We start from the raw sequence: 21,855 nt of genomic DNA on the forward strand, positions 1-21,855 counted from the left end.
AACTTTAACTTTAAAAAAAGAAAAAAGAAGAGTAGCTTCTTCCTGGAAGCAAGATATAATGGAAAGAGATCTGACTCTGCTTTCAGAAGGCCTAGATTCAGATCCCACCCCTAGAGCTTTCTACCTTAGGAAATTCACTTAACCTCTTAGCTCGAATCACTTAAACCTCACTTTCTTCATATGTAAAATAAGGAGTTTTAACTTGACAGCCTCTGTAATTCCTCATAGATTTTTGATCTTTTAATTTAAAACAGAAAGATTTTTTACTACAGGTCTTAAAAAAAAATCAAAGACCTAATATACTCATTCTTTGACTAATGGGGGTGGCGGGAAAGAGGCAGGGAATGAAGAAAATTCTTAACACATTTTTTCCCCTGGGAAGATGTATCTGTTTCTAACTCTTGGTTGTAATGGGTACTTCCCATGCAGAAGGAGATTTCTCACCCAAGAAACAAGCACTTGAAACACAGAACCACTCCAGCTAACTAGTGCCTTTACATTTAAATCTATTCTTTTTAGTCACAACTTCTTGATCACCAAGGACAAAATCTGTCTGAGACATCACTCTGACTTAAAGTTCCTTTTGGCACTCAGATTAATTTCCACTGGTGCCCTAAACCTGGGACTGAAATTTTCCAGGTCATATGGCAAGAGGAGGTTATCCCCAGGAGTTCAAGGATGCTCCATTGTCCATCTCTATAAGGGTAAAGGGAATAGATTGTCCTGCAACAATCACAGAGGGAGCTCTCTCTTAGTCATTGCTGGCAAAATTCTTCCTAGAGTCCTCCTTAATAGTCTAATCCTTCACCTGAAAGATGAGCATATACCTGAAAGCCTGTGTAGCTTCAGAAAGGGCTGAGGAATGGTCGATATGGTGATTGCTGCCCGACAACTCCAGGAGAAATGTCAGGAGCAGAACAGAGGTCTGTACACAATGTTTGTAGATCTGACCAAAGCCTTTGACATCATCAGTCATGAGGGCTTATGGAAAATGATGTCAAACTTTGGTTACCCAGAGAAATTCATCAATATTGTACATCAATTTCATGATGGCATGTTTGCCTGGGTTCTGAATAGGACAAAGCTCTCGTGCGTTTCCAATCATCAGTGGAGTGAAACAGGGCTGTGTGCTTGCTCCCATGCTTTTTAGCATGATGTTTTCAGCCATGTTGACAAATGCTTTCAATGAGAATGAACACAGCATCAAGTTCAACTACCATGTGGATGGTAAGTTCTTTCATTTGTAAAGGTTACAAGCCAAGACCAAAGTGGAGGAAGTGTTGGTGCATGATTTTCTGTTTGCAGATGATTGTGCACTCAATGCAGCCTCTGAAGCTGAGATGCAACAACGTATGGATCAATTCTCTGCTGACTGTGCTAATGTTGGCCTAATAATTAACACCAAAAAAAAACCACAGTTGGGGGGGACCTCAAGATGATGGAGTAGAAAGACACACATATGCTGGCTCTCCCCACATAGCATAAAATACCTGTAGAGAGGGGCTCTCAACAAATTTTGAAGCAGCAGAAGTGGAAAACAACAGAGTGGAGGAGATTTCCAGCCGAGGGTGACCTGAAAGGCCAACGGGAAACGTCTGTTGCATTGGACGTGGAGCAGAGCACAGCCTAACCTAGGCTGTGTGGTGTGTGGCTCACAAACAGCCCTTAGGGGCAGAATCTCCAGTCACAGCAGCAGCGGTTCACAGATCCCTCAACCCACAGGGGCCAAAGGTCAGTGATACGGTTTTTTCAGCTGGCCAGGAAGGGAGAAGGGCCTTCCCATAGCTCTGGCCTCAGGCAGCGGCCACAGAGGCCACATCAGGCAGGTGGCAGCAGTTCCCACAGCAGCCCCAACAGCAACCCGCATCCCTTGTTGCATTGTAAAAACCCTGGGGGCACCAAGGAGCTGATTATTACCTCAGCCCTGTGTAGAGGCCCTGAGGGAGCTGATCTTTACCTCATGTTGAATGGCAGTGGAACTGGAGGCCATGTGGCTGTGGAGAGGAAATTCTGCTAAGATTCTGGGCACAAAAATCTCTTCCTGCTCCCAGACCAGTGTACATTCTTGATTGTGCCACCCTGGAGGAACTGAGATCTTACAGATTCCCAGAGTATACCCTACTCTTGACAAAGGACCCAAAATTCAAGTAACTGGTTGGGAAAATGCCCAAAAAGGGGGAAAAAATAAAACTATAGAAGGTTACTTTCTAAGTGAACAGATATCTTCTCCCATCCTTTCAGATGAGGAAAAACAATGTTTACCATCAGAGAAAGACATAAAAGTCAAGGCTTCTGTATCCCAAACATCCAAAATAAATATTCAATGGGCTCAGGCCATGGAAGAGCTCAAAAAGAATTTTGAAAATCAAGTAAGAGAGGTGGAGGAAAAATTGGGAAGAGAAATGAGAAAGACGCAAGAAAAGCATAAAAAGCAGGTCAACACCTTGCTAAAGGAGACCCCAAAAAAATGCTGAAAAAAATACCACCTTTAAAAACAGGCTAACTCAACTGGTAAAAGAGGTTCAAAAAGCCAATGAGGAGAAGAATGCTTTAAAAAGTAGAATTAGTCAAATAGGAAAGGAAGTTCAAAAGCTCACTGAAGAAAATAGTTCTTTCAAAATTAGAATGGAACAGATGGAGGCTAATGACTTTATGAGAAACCAAGAAATCACAAAACAAAACCAAAAGAATGAAAAAGTGGAAGAATGTGAAATATCTCATTGGAAAACCAACTGACCTGGAAAATAGATCCAGGAGAGACAATTTAAAAATTATGGGACTACCTGAAAGCCATGATCAAAAAAAGAGCCTAGACATGATCTTTCATGAAATTATCAAGGAAAACTGCCCTGACATTCTAGAATCAGGGGGCAAAATAAATATTGAAAAAATCCATCGATCGCCTCCTGAAAGAGATCCAAAAAGAGAAACTCCTAGGAACATTGTGGCCAAATTCCAGAGTTTCCAGGTCAAGGAGAAAATATTACAAACAGCTAGAAAGAAACAATTCAAGTATTGTGGAAATACAATCAGGATAACACAAGATCTAGCAGCTTCTACATTAAGGGATCGAAGGGCGTGGAATAGGATATTCCAGAAGTCAAAGGAACTAGGACTAAAACCAAGAATCACTTACCCAGCAAAACTGAGTATAATACTTCAGGGGGAAAAAATGGCCTTTCAATGAAATAGAAGACTTTCAAACATTCTTGATGAAAAGACCAAAGCTGAAAAGAAAATTTGACTTTCAAACACAAAATCAAGAGAAGCATGAAAAGGTAAACAGTAAAGAGAAATCATAAGGGACTTACTAAAGTTGAACTGTTTGCATTCCTACATGGAAAGACAACATTTCTAACTCTTGAAACTTTTTTCAGTACCTGAATAGTTGGTGGGATTACACACACACACACACACACACACACTCAGAGAGAGAGAGAGAGAGAGAGAGAGAGAGAGAGAGAGAGAGAGAGAGCGCACAGGGTGAATTGAATAGGATGGGATCATATCTTAAAAAAAAAACAAAATTAAGAGGTGAGAGAGAAATATATTTGAAGGAGAAAGGGATAAAAGAGGCAAGTAAAAGACTTTTCAGAGGAGGGAAAAAGAAGGGAGGTGAGAGAAAAACATGAAGCTTCCTCTCATCATATTCGACTAAAGGAAGGAATAAAATGCACACTCATTTTGGTATGAAAACCTATCTTACAATACAGGAAAGTGGGAGAGAAGGGGATAAGCAGGGTGGGGGGGATGATGGAAAGGAGGGCAGTGGGAGGAGGAAGCAATTAGAAGTGAACACTCTTGGGGAGGGACATGATCAGAAGAGAGAATAGAAGAAATGGGGGGCAGGATAGGATGGAGGGAAATATAGTTAGTCTTACGTAATTTGACTATTATGGAGATCATTTGCAAAACTACATAGATATGGCCTATGTTGAATTGTTTGCCTTTCCAAAGGGGATGGGTGGGGAGGGAGGGAGGAAGAGAAGTTGGAACTCAAAGTTTTAGGAACAATGGTTGAGTATTGTTCTTGGGTACAACTAGGAAATAAGAAATACAGGTAATGGGGTATAGAAACTTATCTTGCCCTACAGGACAAAAGAGAAGATGGGGATAAGGGAAGGGAGGGATGTTAGAAAGGAGGGCAGATTGGTGATAGGGGTAATTACAATGCTTGGCATTTTGGGGTGGGGGGAGGGGAGAAATGGGGAGAAAATTTGGAACCCAAAATTTTGTGGAAATGAATGGCAAAAACTTAAATACATACATTTAAATACAAAAAACCCCAGCAAATCCACAGGTGCTCCATCAGCCACCACCACACAATCCATATGTGGAACCATCAGTTACAACAAATGGAGAAGTTTTGAAAACTGTGGATATATTCACTTACCTATCCTCCACTCAGCTGCTTTTCTAAGGCATAGGTCTGACCATGTCACTACCTCCTCCCTATTACTCGAGAATCAAATACAACATTCTGTTTGGTATTTAAAACTCTTAATAAATGGGCTACTTCCTACATTTTCAGTCTTTTTACTTTACTCCCTTCTATACACTCTGAAATCTAGCAACAATAGCTTTCTATCCTCTGATAGAGGCAGCTAAGGCAATAGAGTAGATAGAGACCTGGGCCTTTTCTGGAGTCAGAAAGACCTGAATTCAAATCTGGCATCAGACACTAACTGTGTGACCTCAGGCAAGTCACTTAACCTCTGTCTGCCTCAGTTTCCTCAGCTGTAAAATGGAGATAATAATAGCACCTACTTCCCAGAGTTATCATGAAGATCAAATGAGACAATGTTTTTAAAACTTATAGTACAATGCCTGACACATAGTAGGTGTTAGTAAATATTCATTTCCTTCCTTCCTTTTTACTTAATTTACTTTTTACTTACCTCCTTTTTACTTTTTACTTGCTTTACTGCCTTTTTATTTCTTCACACAAAATGCCATCTTCTGTCTCCATACCTTTGTATTGGCTGTATCCCCCATGCCTGGCTTTCCCTTTATACCTCCACCTCTTAGCTTCCCTGGCTTCCTTCAAGACTCAAGACCCTAACCCATCTCCTTCAGGAAGACTTCCAGCCCCTGCCCTACCCACAGCTACTAGTAATATCCTCATTCAGATTGCCTTTCATCTACTCTGAATATATCTTGTACGTACCTAATTATTTACATATTGTCTCCTCCACCAGAATCTGAGGCTCTTAGGGAAAGGGACTATTTTGGACTTTCTTTGTATCCCGAAGACTGAGCACAGTGCCTGGCACATAGTGATTAATAAAGGTTGCATTGAAATGTACATATGTCATTTAGTCCAAACTTTTCATTTTACAGAAAAGAAAACTGAGGCCCCAAATGGGGAAGGAACTTGCCTAAGATCCCACAGATGGTAAATGGCAGTCATGATTCACAGCCAGTATTCCTTCCACTTCTTTCAGGTTAAAAGAATATCCATGGACTTACATGCATCAAGACTCTTTCTAGCATGCTGTAGAAGTAGAAAATTATGCTCCTATTTTCAGGTTCTAAGGCCTGATACCTTGCCTAGAAGCCAAATTCTCCTCTTGAGTTCATGAGTTCAAAACACTCAGTAAACATAGTGCCAATAATATTTCCCATTATTCACTAGGCAATACTGAATCTTTCAACAACTTAGGAGCTGGTTAGTTCTGTGAAAATGAGGAAATGACTGTGGCAGAGCTGCCTGTCAGATGGTCTTCGTGGCAGATCTATGTCTCCTCACTATGGACCACCCCACACACTCCAAAGGACTTCCCTAATGGGAAATAGAATGCTCACTCCCATTCTCTAGGAACCCACAGAAACCCTGAGTCCCAGAGGAAACCCAAGCATGTTAAGCAAATCTGTTCTGTACAATTTCTTCCTGTGAAGACATACTGTGGCACCTCTGGAGTTCATACAAAGGGTACAGTCACTGAGGTAGGGGAGAAAGGAAGTCAGTGAAGAAAGAGTTCAAGAAGAAGATGGAGAAAGAAATGGATGAAAAGGATTCCAAGAAGAACCAGCAGAAAGAATGAGAATGAAAAGGAACTCAGAAATGTGGGAGAAGTGTGGATATTGAGAGACCAGCATTTCAGTCCTACCATTGGAATAGTTTTGCTTAAAACCTCTTACATATTATGCTAACTCTCTGCTTTTGTTTCTTCAAGAGAAAATATCTTCTTCTCCCAACCCAGGATCATGGATAAGAGTTCTTTGAGGTCAGGAACCATACTTGTCCTCTTCTTGTTTTCCCCATAGGATCTAGATAAGGTTGGACAGCTAGGTGGACCAATGAATAGAGAGCAGGGTGTGGAGTCAGGAAGACTTATCTTCCTAAGTTCAAATCTGGCCTCAGACACTTACTAGGTATGTGACCCTGGGCAAGTCACTTAACCCTGTTCACCTGTTTTTCTCATATATAAAATGAGCTGGAGAAGGAAATGGCAAACCCCTTCAATATCTTTGCCCAAAAAGAAATTCTCCAAAAATGGGGTCATGAAGAGTTGGACATGGCTGAAAAAACAACTGAACAAGGACACACCAGAAGGATACAATAAAGACTTGTTGGTCTATGCAGGCTAAGGAAAGTACAACATTGAGACAAGAAGCACAAAATTTTAATGAGGTGGGGAGACCCTGAGGAAAACATTCAACTTAAGTCAATAAACTTTTAGTAAACCCTTATGGCCTTCAGAGCCCTCCCTTTGTTTGGCACTAAGGCAGATGAAAGATGGTTAAGACTAGTTTTCTTCTTTTACTGAGCTTTCAGTATATAACATATACATGCATGTGATATAGAAACAATATGAATAATCACAATATGAAATAAAAGTTAAGAAGTGTATCTGATGAAATGTAAGCTCCCTGAAGTCAAGCAATGTTCTTTATAGTCTTCATGTTTAGTTCCTAGTGCTTAGTCTATAGTGAGTGATTAATCAGTGCTTGCTGATTGATCCATTAAGAAACAGGGTATAAACAAAGCACTGCAAGAATGAAGACATGACTTTTTTTCTAGGAAAAGAGAACTGGAAACAAAATTGGGCTAAAAAGCTAAACAGATTGTGATATGAGTGCAATGACTATCACTGACTTTTTGAATATGAAAAATACAGATTCACGAGAGAAGGCCTATTAATGGATGCAAAATGAAGCCAGCCAAAATAGGAATACAGTCATCATGATGACTACAATAATGCCCATGGAAAGAACAAAAATCCAAAACTGAATGTTGTGTCAACCTGTGTCAGGTACTGTGCTGATTCCTTGAGAAGCTCACAGTCCAGTGAGTGAGGACAATGTGCAGACGGTTATGGGCAGACAAACTACATGCAAGCTATACTAGAGATCATTTTAGAAGGAAGGCATCCAAATTAAGGGAGATTGGAAAAGGCCTCCTGCAGAAAGTAGAATTTTAGCTGGGATATGAAGGAAACCAGGAAAAGAAGAAGAGCAGAGGAGAGAATTCTAGATATGGGGGACAGCCAGTGGAAATGCTGGGAGTTAGGAGATATAGTGGACTATTTGAGGAATAGTAAGAAAGTCAGCATTACTGGATCACGGGATATTTGGAGGAGAGTGAGAAGATTGGAAAGATAGAAGGGGACCATGTTGTGGAGGGCTTCAAATGTCAAACAAAGTACAGTAAACTTGTTCCTGGAGATGATAGGGAACCACTGGATTTTATTGAATGGCAAGGTAGTGTTGGGTAACATGTTCAGATCTGTGCTTTAGTAAGATTCACTTGAGAGTCTAGTGGAAAATTGTCTAGAATGGGGAGACATTTGTGGCAGAGAGATCAACCAGCAGTCTACTGCAATAGTCCAGGTGTGAGGAGATGAGATCCTGCACCAGGGTGGAGGCAGTATCAGAGAACCAAAGAAAGTTTATATGAGAGAGATGTTACCAAGGTAAACTTGACAGAACTTGGAAACAGATGGAACATGAGTAGGAGTGAGTAGTGAAAGAATGTAAAAAGTTCAGGGCAACACCCTGGTTTCAGGATGGAGCAAATGAGAGGATGGTGGTACCCTTGACAGTAATAGCGAAGCTAGAAGAAGGAGGATTTAGAGGGGGTGGGGAAGGTAATGGATTCATTTCTGAATATGTTTAAAATGCTTATGATATATCCAGTTTAAGATGTTCATAGGCAGTTGGAGATGAGAGTCTGGAGGCTAGGAGAAAGGTTTGGCCAGGATGAATAAGTGTGAGAATCATCACCATAGAAACAATAATTCAATCTATGGGAGCTGATGAGATCACCAGAAGGGAGAAGAGAGGAGAAGAGAGAGAGGAGAGGAGAGGAGGAAAGGAGAGGGGAGCAGAGAAGGAGATTGACACTATCAAAGGCTGCAAAGTCAAAAAGAATGAGGGTTTTTACAAGGCTTTTAAATTTGGCAATTTGGAAATGACTGGTAACTTTGGAGAGCAGTTTCAGTTGAGTGATAAGGCTGGAAATAAGACTGCAGAGATTTAAGAAGAAAGTAAGAGGAAAGGAAGTAGAAATATTGATTAGAGATGGCCTTCTCATGGAGTATAACCATAAAAGAGAGAGAAGATGATAACTGGGGGGGATGAACAGATCATGAGTGTTTTTGAGGATAGGAGAGACTTGGATATGTTTGTACAAAATAGGAAAGCAACCAGTAGAGAGGAGAGATTGAAAATAAGTGTGAGTGGGGATGATAGAGAGGACAGTCTGCTGGAGAAGATTTGATAGAGTAGGATCACTTGTGTTTGTAGATGGGTTTGCCTTAGCAAGGGGAAAGGGAACCTCCTTCTGTGAGATGGGCTGGAGGAGATGGTGACAGAGACATCTGGATGATATAAGATGAAAAATAGGGAAGAAGAGGGAGTGTTCAATGAATGGTCTCACTTTTTTCAGTGAAATAAATATGAGGCAAAGTTCTTCACTAAAGGTAGAGAGAAGAGAAACCATTTGAGATCATTTGAGGACATTTTAAAAGGTTTGGAAAAGTCACTGTAGTGAGTTAAATAGTGAAGTGATTAGGATGGTGGGAAAGGACTGCCTTGCCATAGTGAAGGCCATTGAAATATTCCATATAATCTCAGCCTTGGATGCTTTGTGGGTTAGTTCTGCTGATTTGTTGCTTTTTCTTTTTGATTCTGTGTTATGAGGGGTAACTCTGAGTGGGGATGAGAATATATTGGGAAATGAAGGTGATATAATAACAAAAGACATCAGGGAAAAAAACTTTAATTAAAGACCACGGAAAATGTGGTGTTACCTCTTAGAGGTAACTTAACTTAATGTGCCTGGACTTTTTCTGAAAAGTCTCTCATGCCCTCTTTGTAACCTTTGTGGAGGGATGGTCACTGGGAGATGGCACAGGTAGGTGGATTCAGCACTGGTTGAATTACCAGACCCCCAAAATCAACTATTTCCTTTGCCCATCATGCCTTCCTTCCTCCTATTTGACTGCTGAATTGTTACCCATCCTTTACAGTCCAAGTCAAATGCCTCCTCCTCAGGTAGTTTTTGCCAATTGTTCCTTTGTCAATAATAGCCATATCTCCCACATAGTCCTCTGTTTTGTACCCTTATATCACACAATGTTGCAAATTATAGTTATTTGGGTTTGTATGTTTGGTCTTATCACCCTCTTTTGCACTCCCTCCAAGCTTTTTAATGGCAGGCAGTGTGTCTTATCTGAACTTTTTATCTCCCTTATGCCCATCACATGGCTTCAAATACAAACCTTTATTGAATGAATGAATGAATGAATGAATGAATGTATGAATGTTGTAGCAAATAATGGTCAATGTCTCACTGGAAGGAAGTGTCTAGTGGAATGTCATAGCAATCTGACATTCTTTGCTGTTAATGACTAGCATAACAGGGACATGGTACTTAGTCCTTTAAGCAGGGTTGATGTCAGTGGCCACCTTTTGTCTTTCTTTTCTCCCTCTTATGGTCCTTATTTACTAGAGAGTCCCTGCTCTTACTGATCAAATATTCAAAACAAAGATACTGTCCTATGATCCAAAGCTTGTCGTCAGTAAATTCATCTAGTGTCTCCAAACTGATCTTCACTAGGAACTTCATCAAATCCATCATTTAGCTGTGTAAGCCAGTCCAGGATGATTTAACTCCTCACTAGGTTCTGATTTTTCACTGGGCTCTTCATTGAATCCTTTAGGTTGCTCTAGTACCTTGATAAGCTCTCTGGCTTCTGGACCATATTTTAGAATTCTGTCATAACTTCTGGATCTCTTGTGACTACAAGCACTCAGTTCTTTGAACCCTGGCATTCCTTCAAGTCCTGATATTCAAAGCATGGCCCCTTCCATACTAGGCAGACCTCCAGAAAAGTTCCTAGACATGCTTCCAGGAAAATCTGGGAAGGAGCCAAAGTGACTCCTCAAATTTCACCACCCCTTTTCCTGTCTTTGAGCTCTCTCTTCCTCCTTTCTATACTTTTTATCTCTCATTCCTCATGCTTCCTTCCTATGTACACTTTTTTTTTTTTTTTGCTGATGTTCAGTAATCTTCTGGATGAGTTTCTTTCAACATAGCACTGGTATCTTCAGCATAGTCCAGGTTACATGCCATGCTTCTGTCATAGGCTGCTTTCTCCCAAAGGCCTATATGTCTGTGTTTTTCTTTTGCTACTTGTAAGTATGAACTGAGTGAGGATTTGTTTCAATTGTGCCATTGCAATTTTTTATAGCAGCATTTGGCACCTAAACTTTTATAAAGATACTGACTTTCTTGTCAAATAAAAGGTTCAAATGGGGACTCAGTTTAATTGCCTCTACGAGTAATTCTTTTTTTCTTTTAAACAGTATTTTATTTTTTCCAACTATATTCAAAGACAATTTAATATTTTTTTAATAAAATTTTGAGTTTCAGGCAGTTTTCAGAAGAAGGAATTAAAGTTATCTATAGTCATATGAAAAATGCTCTAAATCACTATTGATTAGAGAAGTGCAAATTAAAACAACTCTGAGGAAACATGCATAATACGACAAAAAAGAAAAATGAGAAATGTTGAAGAAGATATGGGAAAATTGGGACACTAATGCATTGTTGGAGTTGTGAATAGAACCACCATTCTCGAGAGCAATTTGGAACTATTCCCAAAAGGCTATGAAACTGTGCATGCCCTATGATCTAGCAATACCACTACTAGGAGTGTATCCTAAAGAGATCATAAAAAATGGAAAAGAAACCACATGGGCAAAAATATTTATAACAGCTCTTTTTGTAGTAGCACAGAATTAGACATTGAGGGGATGCCCATTAACTGAGCAATGGCTGAACAAGTTGTAGTATGTGACTACAACAGAATACTATTGTACTATTTGGCAATGATATTCCTTGGTATTTTTAGTTTGGGGTTCCTTTCAGGAGGTGCATGGTGGATTCTTTCGATGACTAATTTTCCCTCTGGATCTAGGACTTCTGGGCAATTTTCCTTGATGATTTCTTGGATGATATTGTCCAGGCTCTTTTTTTTCATCATGGCTTTCTGGTAGACCAATAATCCTTAGATTTTTCTCTCCTAGATCTATTTTCCAGGTCAGTTGTTTTTCCAATTAGATATTTTACATTGTCTTTTGTCTTTTCATTCTTTAGATTCTATTTGACTGATTCTTGATGCCTCATAGATTCATTAGCTTCTACTTGCCTGATTCTAATTTTTATGAAATTGTCTTCTTCAGTTAACTTTTATATCTCCTTTTCCATCTGTCTAATTGTTCCTTTGAAGGAGTTATTTTCTCCAGTTAGGTTTTGTACTTCCTTTTCCATTTGTCCAACTGTCCTTTTAAATTCTTCTGTGATTTTTTTTCATATTTTTAAAGTCATTGGTCAGTTTTTCTTCTATTTCTCTAATTCGGCTTTTAAAATCTTTCCTGAGCTCTTCCAAGAAGGCTCTTTGTGCTTCAGACCAGTTCATATTCCTTTCTGAAGTTTCAGATGGGAGTACAATCTCAATGCTGAGCTCCTTGGTATTTGTGTTTTGGTCATTGTCCCGATAGAAAGATTCTATGGTCTTTTCTTTTCTGCTTTGCTTCTTACTCATGATGATCACACTTTTCCTGGTTTTTAAAGTAGATCTCTGTGTCTGGGGCAGAGGGGGCTCTGTCCTACAGTTCTTGTGCTTAAAACTTGAGGCTTTGTGTGTTGTGGCCTCTGGTGTTTTTCAGCTAGAAGCTAAAATGCTGCAGCTTATCTGATGCTGAACTAGCTGGTGTTGGAAAGCAGAGGCCAGGTGAGGTCTTTTTGGGTTTCCCCGCAGTTACCTTGAAGCTAGCTTGTTAAGTGTGGGGGAGGGGTGGTCTGGCCACAGGAGGTCTCCTCTGCTGAGCTAGAGCATAGGCAGGCTCAGCGGTTGGTGATGCTGTCTGAACTAGTGTTTTCCTGATTCCCCTGGGGTGCTGAGGCACACCTGGGGTACTGGTGTTGGCAGTTCAGGCTTCACCCCACTGGGGTTCAGGATCTTCTCCTGCTTTGCTAAGGTAGGGTTATCTGGGATAGCTCTGGTCCTGCACTGGTCCTCTTCAGCCACAGCAAGAGGGACCTTCCTTAGTGACTTTTCTAGCCTCACAGGCTAAGAGACTATTTACCCCTTCTGCTGCTCCACTGTTCCAGGGTTTTTCCCAGGGAGATATTCTCTGGGCTCTTCAAGGTCAACAAGGGGAGGGAGATAGCAATTACTGATCACTCCACCATCTTGGCTCCTGGAACCAGCAATACTATTGTACTATAAGGAATAATAAACAGACAGATTTTAGAAAAACTTGGAAAGACTTACATGAACTGATGATGGATGAAGTGAGCAGAACCAGGATAACACTGTACACAGTTAACAGCAACCTTGTGTGATGATCAAATCTGGTAGACTTAGTTCTTCTCAGCAATACAATGATCTAAGACACGAGTGGGGAACCTGCAGCCTTGAGGCCACACACCTTCTAGGTCCTTGGGTGCAGCCTTTTGACTGAGTTTAAGTTTTATGGAACAAATTCTTTTATTAAGGAATTTGTTCTGTGAAGTTTGGATTCAGTTAAAGGGTCACACATCCAAAAGACTCATGATGAAAGATACTATCCACATCCAGAGAAAGAACTATGAAATCTGAATACTATTTTCTCTTTTTTTGTTGTTTTGGGTTTTTTTTCATGGTTTTCCCCTTTTGTTCTGACTCTTCTTTCACAACATGACTAAGGTGGAAATATGGTTAACATGATTGTACATGTATAGCCTATATCATATTGCTTCCCATCTTGGAGAAGGGGGAGAGAAGGGAGGGAGGGAGAAAAACATTTTAAACTCAAAATCTTAAAAGTAAATGTTGAAAACTACCTTTACATGTAACTGTAAAAAATAAAATACTGTCAAGTGCAGGAAAAAAATGAATTCCAAATTTTCTCCCTCCCTCCCCTGTCCCCTTCCCAAGGTAGGCAATTTGTTATATATTATATATGTCCCATCATGTAAAATATATTTCCATATTAGTCATGTTGTGATAGAAGTAACAGAACAAAAACATATGCAAAAATAAAAGTGAAAATAGTTTGCTTTGATCTGCATTCAGATTCCATCAGTTCTTCCACTAGAAATGGATAGCGTTTTCTATCATGAGTCTTTTGGAATTGTCTTGGATCATTGTAGAGCTAAGTCAATCACAGCTGATCATCTTATAATACTGTTATTACTGCATACAATGTTTTTTTGCTTCAACTCACTTCACTTTGCATCAGTTCATATAAATCTTTCTAGCTTTTTATGAATACCTTGAAGGCTTTATCTAGAGCATCGATGGCTGCCACCTTCTTTTCATTAATTTAATTTGTCACTTCATCTGTCATCTCTACAATTTCATCTCCCATTTCCTGAAAGGAATTGGTGTTTGGTTCAATCACTGCTTCATTATAAATTTCTCTGTCACTTCCTTTACTATATGATTCTTCTGACTTTGGGGATTCCTCTGGTTTTTTACTTTCATTTTTTTTCCTCCTTAATGGTTTAGAATTTTTTTTGTTCTGAACTTAATATCAAAAGAAGAAAGCATTTCCATATACATAGTAAAACATAAAAAAAAGAATTCTACATGAAAACATGAATTTCCATTTCACACTGCTTGCTTTTTCAAAAATATATACTAAATTCTACACATTACTTTAAAAACTGTCCTAATTATTTGCTTTTTCACTTTTTTCTGTATGAAAAATATTATAATGATCTTTTTATAGTATGATCATTGTTTGCCTTCCTCTTCTCTATTAACCAAGAGAAAGAAAGGAGAAATAAACCTTTTTTAACATGTAAGAATAGTCAAGTAAAATGAATATATACAGTATTCATGTCCAAAAGTATATGTCTCTGTACCTTTTGTCCATCATCTCTCTGTCAGGAGGTAGATAACATATTTTATCACACATAGCTCTTCTGGAGACATTGTTGGTCATTACTTTGATCAGAGTTCTTAAGACTTTCAAAGTTGTTTTTCTCACAATTATATTTTCCTTGTAGAAATTCTTCTCCTGGTTCTTCCAGGAACATCAATTTAAACTACCAAGGATTCTTTGAAATTTTCTCTTCTGTCATTTCTTATGGAACTATATTCCATTACATTAGTATACTACAATTTGTTCAGCCATTTCACAATTATCTAAGAGACAACCTAAAGCACTCCCTTAGATTCTAGTTCTTTGATTTTATCCCTCCCCATTTAATTTCCCCTTTATAATCAGAAAATCTGTTTTGCTTGTTACTATTTCTTCCCTCTTAACCCTAGCCTTCCTTACCCCTGATTATTTCCCTGTTGAGTTTAATGGATTTCTATACATCCAGATATTCCTGTGTGTGTGTTCAACCCTTCTTTGTTTCAGGTAACAATGAGATTGATCTGATGCTCACTTTCCTCACCCCTTCCTCCAGGTCTATATATTCTTCTCACATGCTCCAATTATAAGAAATAGCAAATTCCACCCCCTTTTTCCTCCTTTCTGCATCAGTATATTCTTCCTTTTATTCTTTCTCCTCTTCAGTCCGTAAGACTTTTGTTTTTCTTATTTAAATTTCTGAATACTCTTTGAAGATATTAAGTTTTTTTTAAAAAATTCAATTTTAGTGAAGTGAGCAGAACTAGGAGATCATTGTACATAATAACAGCACCATTGTAATGATGATCAACTGTGAAAGACTAAGCTACTCTGATCAAGACAATGATCCAAGACAGTTCCAAAGGACCCATGATGAAAAATGCTATGAACCTCCAGAGAGAGAACTGATGAACTCTGAGTCCAGACTGAATCATATCTTTTTTCACATTCTTTATTTTTTGTTGCTTTTTTGTTTTTCTTTCCAACATGGCTATATGGAAATATATATTCTATATATATGGAATATATATATGTATATATGTATAATGTATATTATACATATTCACATGTATAATTGATATCATATTGTTTGTCTCCTCAGTGAATGGGGAGGTGGAAAGGAAGAAGAAAATTTGGAGCCCAAAATCTTTTTAAATGAAGTTAAAAAGAAAAAAGAAAAGAAAAAAATTCAATTGTATTTTATCTTCAGCTACAAATTATCTCTCTCCCTTACTACATGCCTGTTGAAAAGACAGGAAAAAGAGACCTCCTTACAAATATGTATTGAGATGCAAAACAAATTCTGCATTAGCTATATTACAGGTGCAGGTAGAGGAAAGAAAAAGAAAGAAATATAAGAAAATATGTTTCTACCTGCCCCCTAAGTCCATAGGTTTTCTTTCTGGAGGTGGATATCATGTTTCATCATGAGTCCTTTGGAATTGTCGTTGGCAATTGTGTTAATCAGTTAGTAAGTCTTTCAGAGTTGATTATATTTACAATATTGCTGTCATTGTATGAATTGTTCTGTTTCTGCTCACTTTACCTTGTATCAGTTCAGATAAGTTTTCCCAGGTTTTTCTGAAATCATCCCTTTCATAATTTCTTACAGCACAATAGTATTGCATCACATTCATATACCATAACTTGTGTAGCCATTCCCCCACTTGATGAGCATCCCCTCAGTTTCTAGTTCCTTGCTGCCATACACACACACACACACACACACACACACACACACACACACACAAACTACTAGAAATAATTTTGTACATATGGGTCTTTTTCTTCTTTCTTTGATCTCTTTGGTGTATATGTCTACTAGCAGTATGACTGAGTAAAAGGGTATGGACATTTTAATCATTTTTTGGGCATAGTTCCAAGTTGCTTTCTAGAACAGTTGTACTAATTCACAATTCCACCAACTGTGCATTGGTGTACTGTTTTCCCATATCCCCTCTAGTATTTGTCATTTTTCTTTTTTTCATCTTAGTCAATCTGATGGGTGTGAGGTGATGACTCAGTTATTTCAATGTGCATTTCTCTATTTATTAGTGATTTATCGATTTTTTTTCACATGGCTACTGGAATTCTTCCTCCAAAAACTGCTTGTTCATATCTTTGACATATTCATTGGGGAAGAGAGCTTATGGTTATAAATTTGACTCAGTTTCTTAATATTGTATAAATGATACCTTCATCAGAGAAACTTGCTGCAAACATCCCTCCTCCATTTTCCTGTTTTTCTTCTAATTTTGATTACGTTGGTTTTGTTTGTGCAAACTTTTAAATTCTATATAATCAAAATATATATTTTACTTATTGTGAACCTATCTCTTGTTTGGTGATGAACTCTCCCCCTAGCCACAGATCTGAAAGATAATTTCTTCCATGCTCCCTTGATTTGCTTATGATATCATCCTTTATGTGTAAGTTATATACCTATATTGATCTTATCCTGGTTACATGGTGTGATATATTGGTCTGTCTATTTTGTCCCAAACTAATTTCTAATTTTTTCAGTTCTTTTTAAAAATAGTGAGTTCTTGCCCCAATATCTGAGATATTTGGATTTATCAGTACTAGGATACCATGCTCACTTGTGTCTGTAGATTGTGTTGTGTACCTGTTCTACTGATAAACGTCTTTATTTCTTATCCAGTACCAAATTATTTTGACAATTATAGCTTTGTAGTATAAGTTGATATGAGACTGCTTAGAGCCCCTTTCTTCCTTTCTTTTTCTTTTCATTAACTGCCTTGATATTCTTGACCTTTTTTTCCTCCAGAAGAATTTTGTTATGATTTTTCCAGCTTTATAAAATAATTGTTTGATAATTTGATTGCTATGGCACCCAATAAGTAAATTAATTTAGGTAGCATTGCCATCTTTATTACATTTCCTTAGCCTACTCATGAGCAATTAAAATTATTCCAGTTATTTATATCTGTCTTTCTTTGTGGGAAGAGAATTTTATAATTTATATGTGTAGTTTTGGCAGGTAGACTTCCAAGTATTTTACACTGTTGGTAGTTATTTTAAATGGAATTTCTTTTTCTATCTCTTTCTATTGGGTTTTGTTGGTAATATACATAAATGTTAGGGTTGATGTGGATTTATTTTATGTCCTGCAAATTTGTTGAAGTTGTTTATTGTTTTTATTAGTTTTTAGTTGACTCTCTAGGATTCTTCAAGTAAACTATAATATCATCTTCAAAGAAAGATAGTTTTGTTTTCTCATTACCTATGCTTATTCCTCCAATAGCTCTTCCTGTCTTATTGTTCTAGATAACATTTCTAATATAACATTGAATAGTAATGATGATTATGTACATTCTTGCTTCATCCCTCATCATAATGGAAAGGCTTCTAGCTTATCCCCTGTACAGATGGTACATGTTCTTTGTTTTAGATAGATACAACTTATCATTTAGGAAATGTGGTTTTTTTGTATTTTTAAGAAGAGTTGGTATTATGTTTTGTTAAGAACTTTTTGTTCTAACTAATATGGAAATATGTTTTGCATGATTGTGCATGCATAACATATCAAAATGCTTACTTTCTCAGTGAAGGGGAAGGGAGGAAGAGAACTCAAAAGTTTTAAAAACGAATGTTAAAATTATTTTTACATGTAACTGGGGGAAAATAAATTTTAAAATGTTTTTTAAAATGAAATTTTTGTTCATTTTATAGTTAGATTTGTTCAGGTCTGAGAGAGATAAATTGAGGTGCTCTGTTATTATAGTTTTACTATTTCCTCCTGTAACTCATTTAACCTTTCCTTTAAGAATTTAGATGTCATGGGGGCTGAGGGGGCGGGGGCGCGGGCAGGGCCGGCGGCGTCTCCGCGGCGATGGCGGCTTCGGGGAGCGGCATGGCCCAGAAGAGCTGGGAACTGGCCAACAACATGCAGGAGGCCCAGAGCATCGACGAGATCTACAAGTACGACAAGAAGCAGCAGCAGGAAATCCTGGCGGCCAAGCCCTGGACTAAGGACCACCATTACTTTAAGTACTGCAAGATCTCAGCCTTAGCCCTACTGAAAATGGTGATGCATGCTCGATCGGGAGGCAACTTGGAAGTGATGGGTTTGATGCTTGGGAAAGTGGATGGTGAAACTATGATCATTATGGACAGTTTTGCTTTACCAGTAGAGGGCACTGAAACTCGAGTTAATGCCCAAGCTGCTGCATATGAATATATGGCAGCATATATAGAAAACGCAAAACAGGTGGGTCGACTTGAAAATGCAATTGGCTGGTATCACAGTCACCCTGGCTATGGTTGTTGGCTCTCTGGGATTGATGTTAGCACCCAGATGCTCAATCAGCAGTTTCAAGAACCATTTGTAGCAGTAGTTATTGATCCAACAAGAACAATATCTGCAGGAAAGGTGAATCTTGGTGCCTTTAGGACGTACCCAAAGGGCTATAAACCACCAGATGAAGGTCCTTCTGAGTATCAGACTATTCCACTTAATAAAATAGAAGACTTTGGAGTACATTGCAAACAGTACTATGCTTTAGAAGTCTCTTACTTTAAATCATCTTTGGATCGCAAATTGCTTGAACTTCTGTGGAACAAATATTGGGTAAATACTCTGAGTTCTTCTAGCTTACTTACGAATGCAGACTATACCACTGGACAAGTCTTTGATTTATCTGAAAAACTAGAACAGTCAGAAGCCCAACTTGGACGAGGGAGCTTCATGTTGGGTTTAGAAACACATGACCGAAAGTCAGAAGACAAACTTGCTAAAGCAACAAGAGACAGCTGTAAGACCACCATAGAAGCTATCCATGGATTGATGTCTCAGGTTATTAAGGATAAACTTTTCAACCAAATTAATATTTCTTAAAGAATACCATCAAGTAGTTACTCATTTCTGCCTTCTTAGAGGTATTTCTTTTGTTTGACAGCTAGTATGAGAAAAATACTCAAGTTAACACTTTAAAATTGGTCACCAAAATTCTGATTTGCAGAGCAAAGTGCTTTGAAATTCTGTTAGTTGTATTAAAAATATTGCAGATTGCTTTGGAAAACTTCTTAAGAAGAACTAAAGAATTGTCACTTAGATATTGGCTTTTAGTTATTTATACTGATCACTGAGCTATAATAAAAGTGTCTTTAAAATGAAAAAAAAAAAAAAAAAAAAAAAAAAAAAAAAAAGAATTTAGATGTCATGCCATTTGGTATATTGGTATGTTCAATATTGATATGTATTCATTGTCTATAGTACCTTTAAGAAAATATATCTTTCCTATTTGTGTCCTTTAATTAGGCCTATTTTTGCTTTTGCTCTGTCTGAGATTATGGTTGCCACACCTTTTTTTTCTTCAGTTGAAGCACAACAGAGTCTGTACCAGCCTCTTATTTCAACTCTGTGTATATCGTTCTTTTTCTTTCTTTCTTTCTTTCTTTCTTTCTTTCTTTCTTTCGAAGCTAACAAGTATAACTGAGTTGCCCATCATTCCATAGTTAGTAAGTATCTGTGGCCAGATTTGAATTCAGATCCTTCTGACTTCAGGGCCAGTGCACTATTCACTGCACCACCTAGATGTTCCATATCTTTCTATTTCAAGTGTGTTTCTTATAAACAACATGTTGGATTAGGGTTTCTAATCCATTCTGATACCCTCTTTCATTTTATGGGTGAGTTTATCCAATTCTCATTCACATCCATTTAAGTTCTTCTCTTTTTGACCCTGTCCCCTCTTTAAGGGTCTGTTTTGTTTCTGAACACTGCCTGCTTTAGTCTACTCCCTTTTTTATCCTTCCCTCCCTTTTCTTAAACCCTTTCCTTCTCCTTTCATGTTACAAAAGATACATTTCTTTACCCAATTGTGTGTATGTGTATTCTTTCCTCTTTGAGCCAGCTTAGATGAAAGTGAAGTCCAAGTGTTGCTCATTTCCTCACCTCCCTCTCCATTGTATAACTCTTCTTTGCATGATCCATTTATATGAAATCATTTTCCCCATTCTTCCTCTCCCTTCCTCCATCTCCCGGGTAATTTCTCTTCCCCACCCTTTCATTCTACATTTAAAAGCATTTAAACATAACAGAAATCACACCTAGGCTTTCTGTCTAATTAGATGCCGCCAGATATATTGGTGATGGCAAAGTTTTAAAGGGTTGCATATATCATCTCCCTATATAATAATGTAAACAGTTTAGCCTCTTTTACTACCTTATAATTTCTCAGTCCTATTTATCTTCTTATACTTCTCTTGAGTTCTATGTTTGAATATTAAATTTTCATTAGGAATGCTTTACATGTCTTCTATTTCATTAAATATCCCTTTTTCTCGAGCAGGATTATACTTAGTTTTGCTGAATAGGTTGCTCTCCATGGAATCCTAGAACCTTTGCCTTCTGGAATGTTATATTCCAAGTCCTTCATATCTTAATGGTAGTTACTGTTAAATCTTATGTGATTCTGATTGTGATTCCTTGTTACTCAAATTATTTCTCTTTGACTGCTTGCAATATTTTCTTCTTGATATAGGAATTCTAGACTTTCGCTACAATATTCCAGGGAGTTTTTATTTTAGGACTTCTTTCAGGAAATGACTAGTGGACTCTATTTCTTGGCCCTTTGGTTTGAAGATATTTGGTCAATTTTCCTTTATAATTTCTTGAAATATGTCAAGGTTCTTTTTTGTTCCTCACTTTCAGGCATATAAATTATTCTTTTTTAAAAAAAAAATTTACTTTTTCCCAGTTATATGTAAAGATAATTTTTAACATTAATTTTTTAAATGTTGAGTTCCAAATTTTCTATCTCCTTTCCTCACCTCCACCTGACTGAGACAATAAGCAATTTAATAAAGGTTATGCATGCTCAGTCATGCAAAACATATTACTATGTTAGTTATATTGTGAAAGAAGACACAGACGAAAAGAGGGAAAAATCACGAAAAAATACAGAAAATGAAAAAATAGTAAGCTTTAATCTGCATTCAGATTTCATAAGTTCTTTTTCTGGAGGTAGATGGCATTTTTCATCATGGTCCTTTGGAATTGTCTTGGATCATTATACAAATGATTCTTAAATTATCTTTCCATGATCTATTTTCCAGGTCAGTTGTTATTCCTGTCAGATGTTTCATATTTTGTTTTTTTCAGTCTCTTGACTTTGTTTTATCTATTGATGTCTCATTGGATCATTAGTGTCCATTTGGCCAAATCTAATTTTTAAGGAATTACTTTCTTCAGCACCTCTTTTACTGAGCTGTTAAGTCTCTTTTCATAACTTTTTGTGAATAGCTCTCATTTTTTTATCCATTTTTCTTTCTAATACTCATTTTACTTTTCAAACCAGTTTTTGCTATCTTTTAAAAAAATCTTTGGTTCTTGCTTTAATTCTTATAGGAATTTTTGTTGGGCTTGTATTGGGCATTGATGTCTTCTGTTTGTGTTTGAACTTTCCAATCTATATAGTAGTTTTTTCTGGTTGGGTTTCTTTTTGGTTTGTTGGTTCATTCTTCCAGCCTACT

General features: G+C 37.7%; 2 protein-coding genes across 3 annotated transcripts in view; both read left to right on the plus strand.

Annotated features, from left to right (window-relative positions):
* Positions 1 to 21,855, plus strand: part of ASIP (agouti signaling protein) — a 55,802-nt gene that overhangs the window by 11,958 nt on the left and 21,989 nt on the right. The gene's annotated exons all lie outside the window — the stretch shown is intronic.
* LOC140518840 (COP9 signalosome complex subunit 5) lies at positions 18,166 to 19,432 on the plus strand. The gene has a single exon (XM_072631300.1). It carries the CDS (start codon positions 18,212 to 18,214, stop codon positions 19,214 to 19,216), a length of 1,005 nt encoding a protein of 334 aa, XP_072487401.1. The 5' UTR covers positions 18,166 to 18,211; the 3' UTR covers positions 19,217 to 19,432.

The sequence above is a fragment of the Notamacropus eugenii genome, chromosome 1 (genome assembly GCF_028372415.1).
Source record: "Notamacropus eugenii isolate mMacEug1 chromosome 1, mMacEug1.pri_v2, whole genome shotgun sequence".
Taxonomy (NCBI): domain Eukaryota; kingdom Metazoa; phylum Chordata; class Mammalia; order Diprotodontia; family Macropodidae; genus Notamacropus; species Notamacropus eugenii.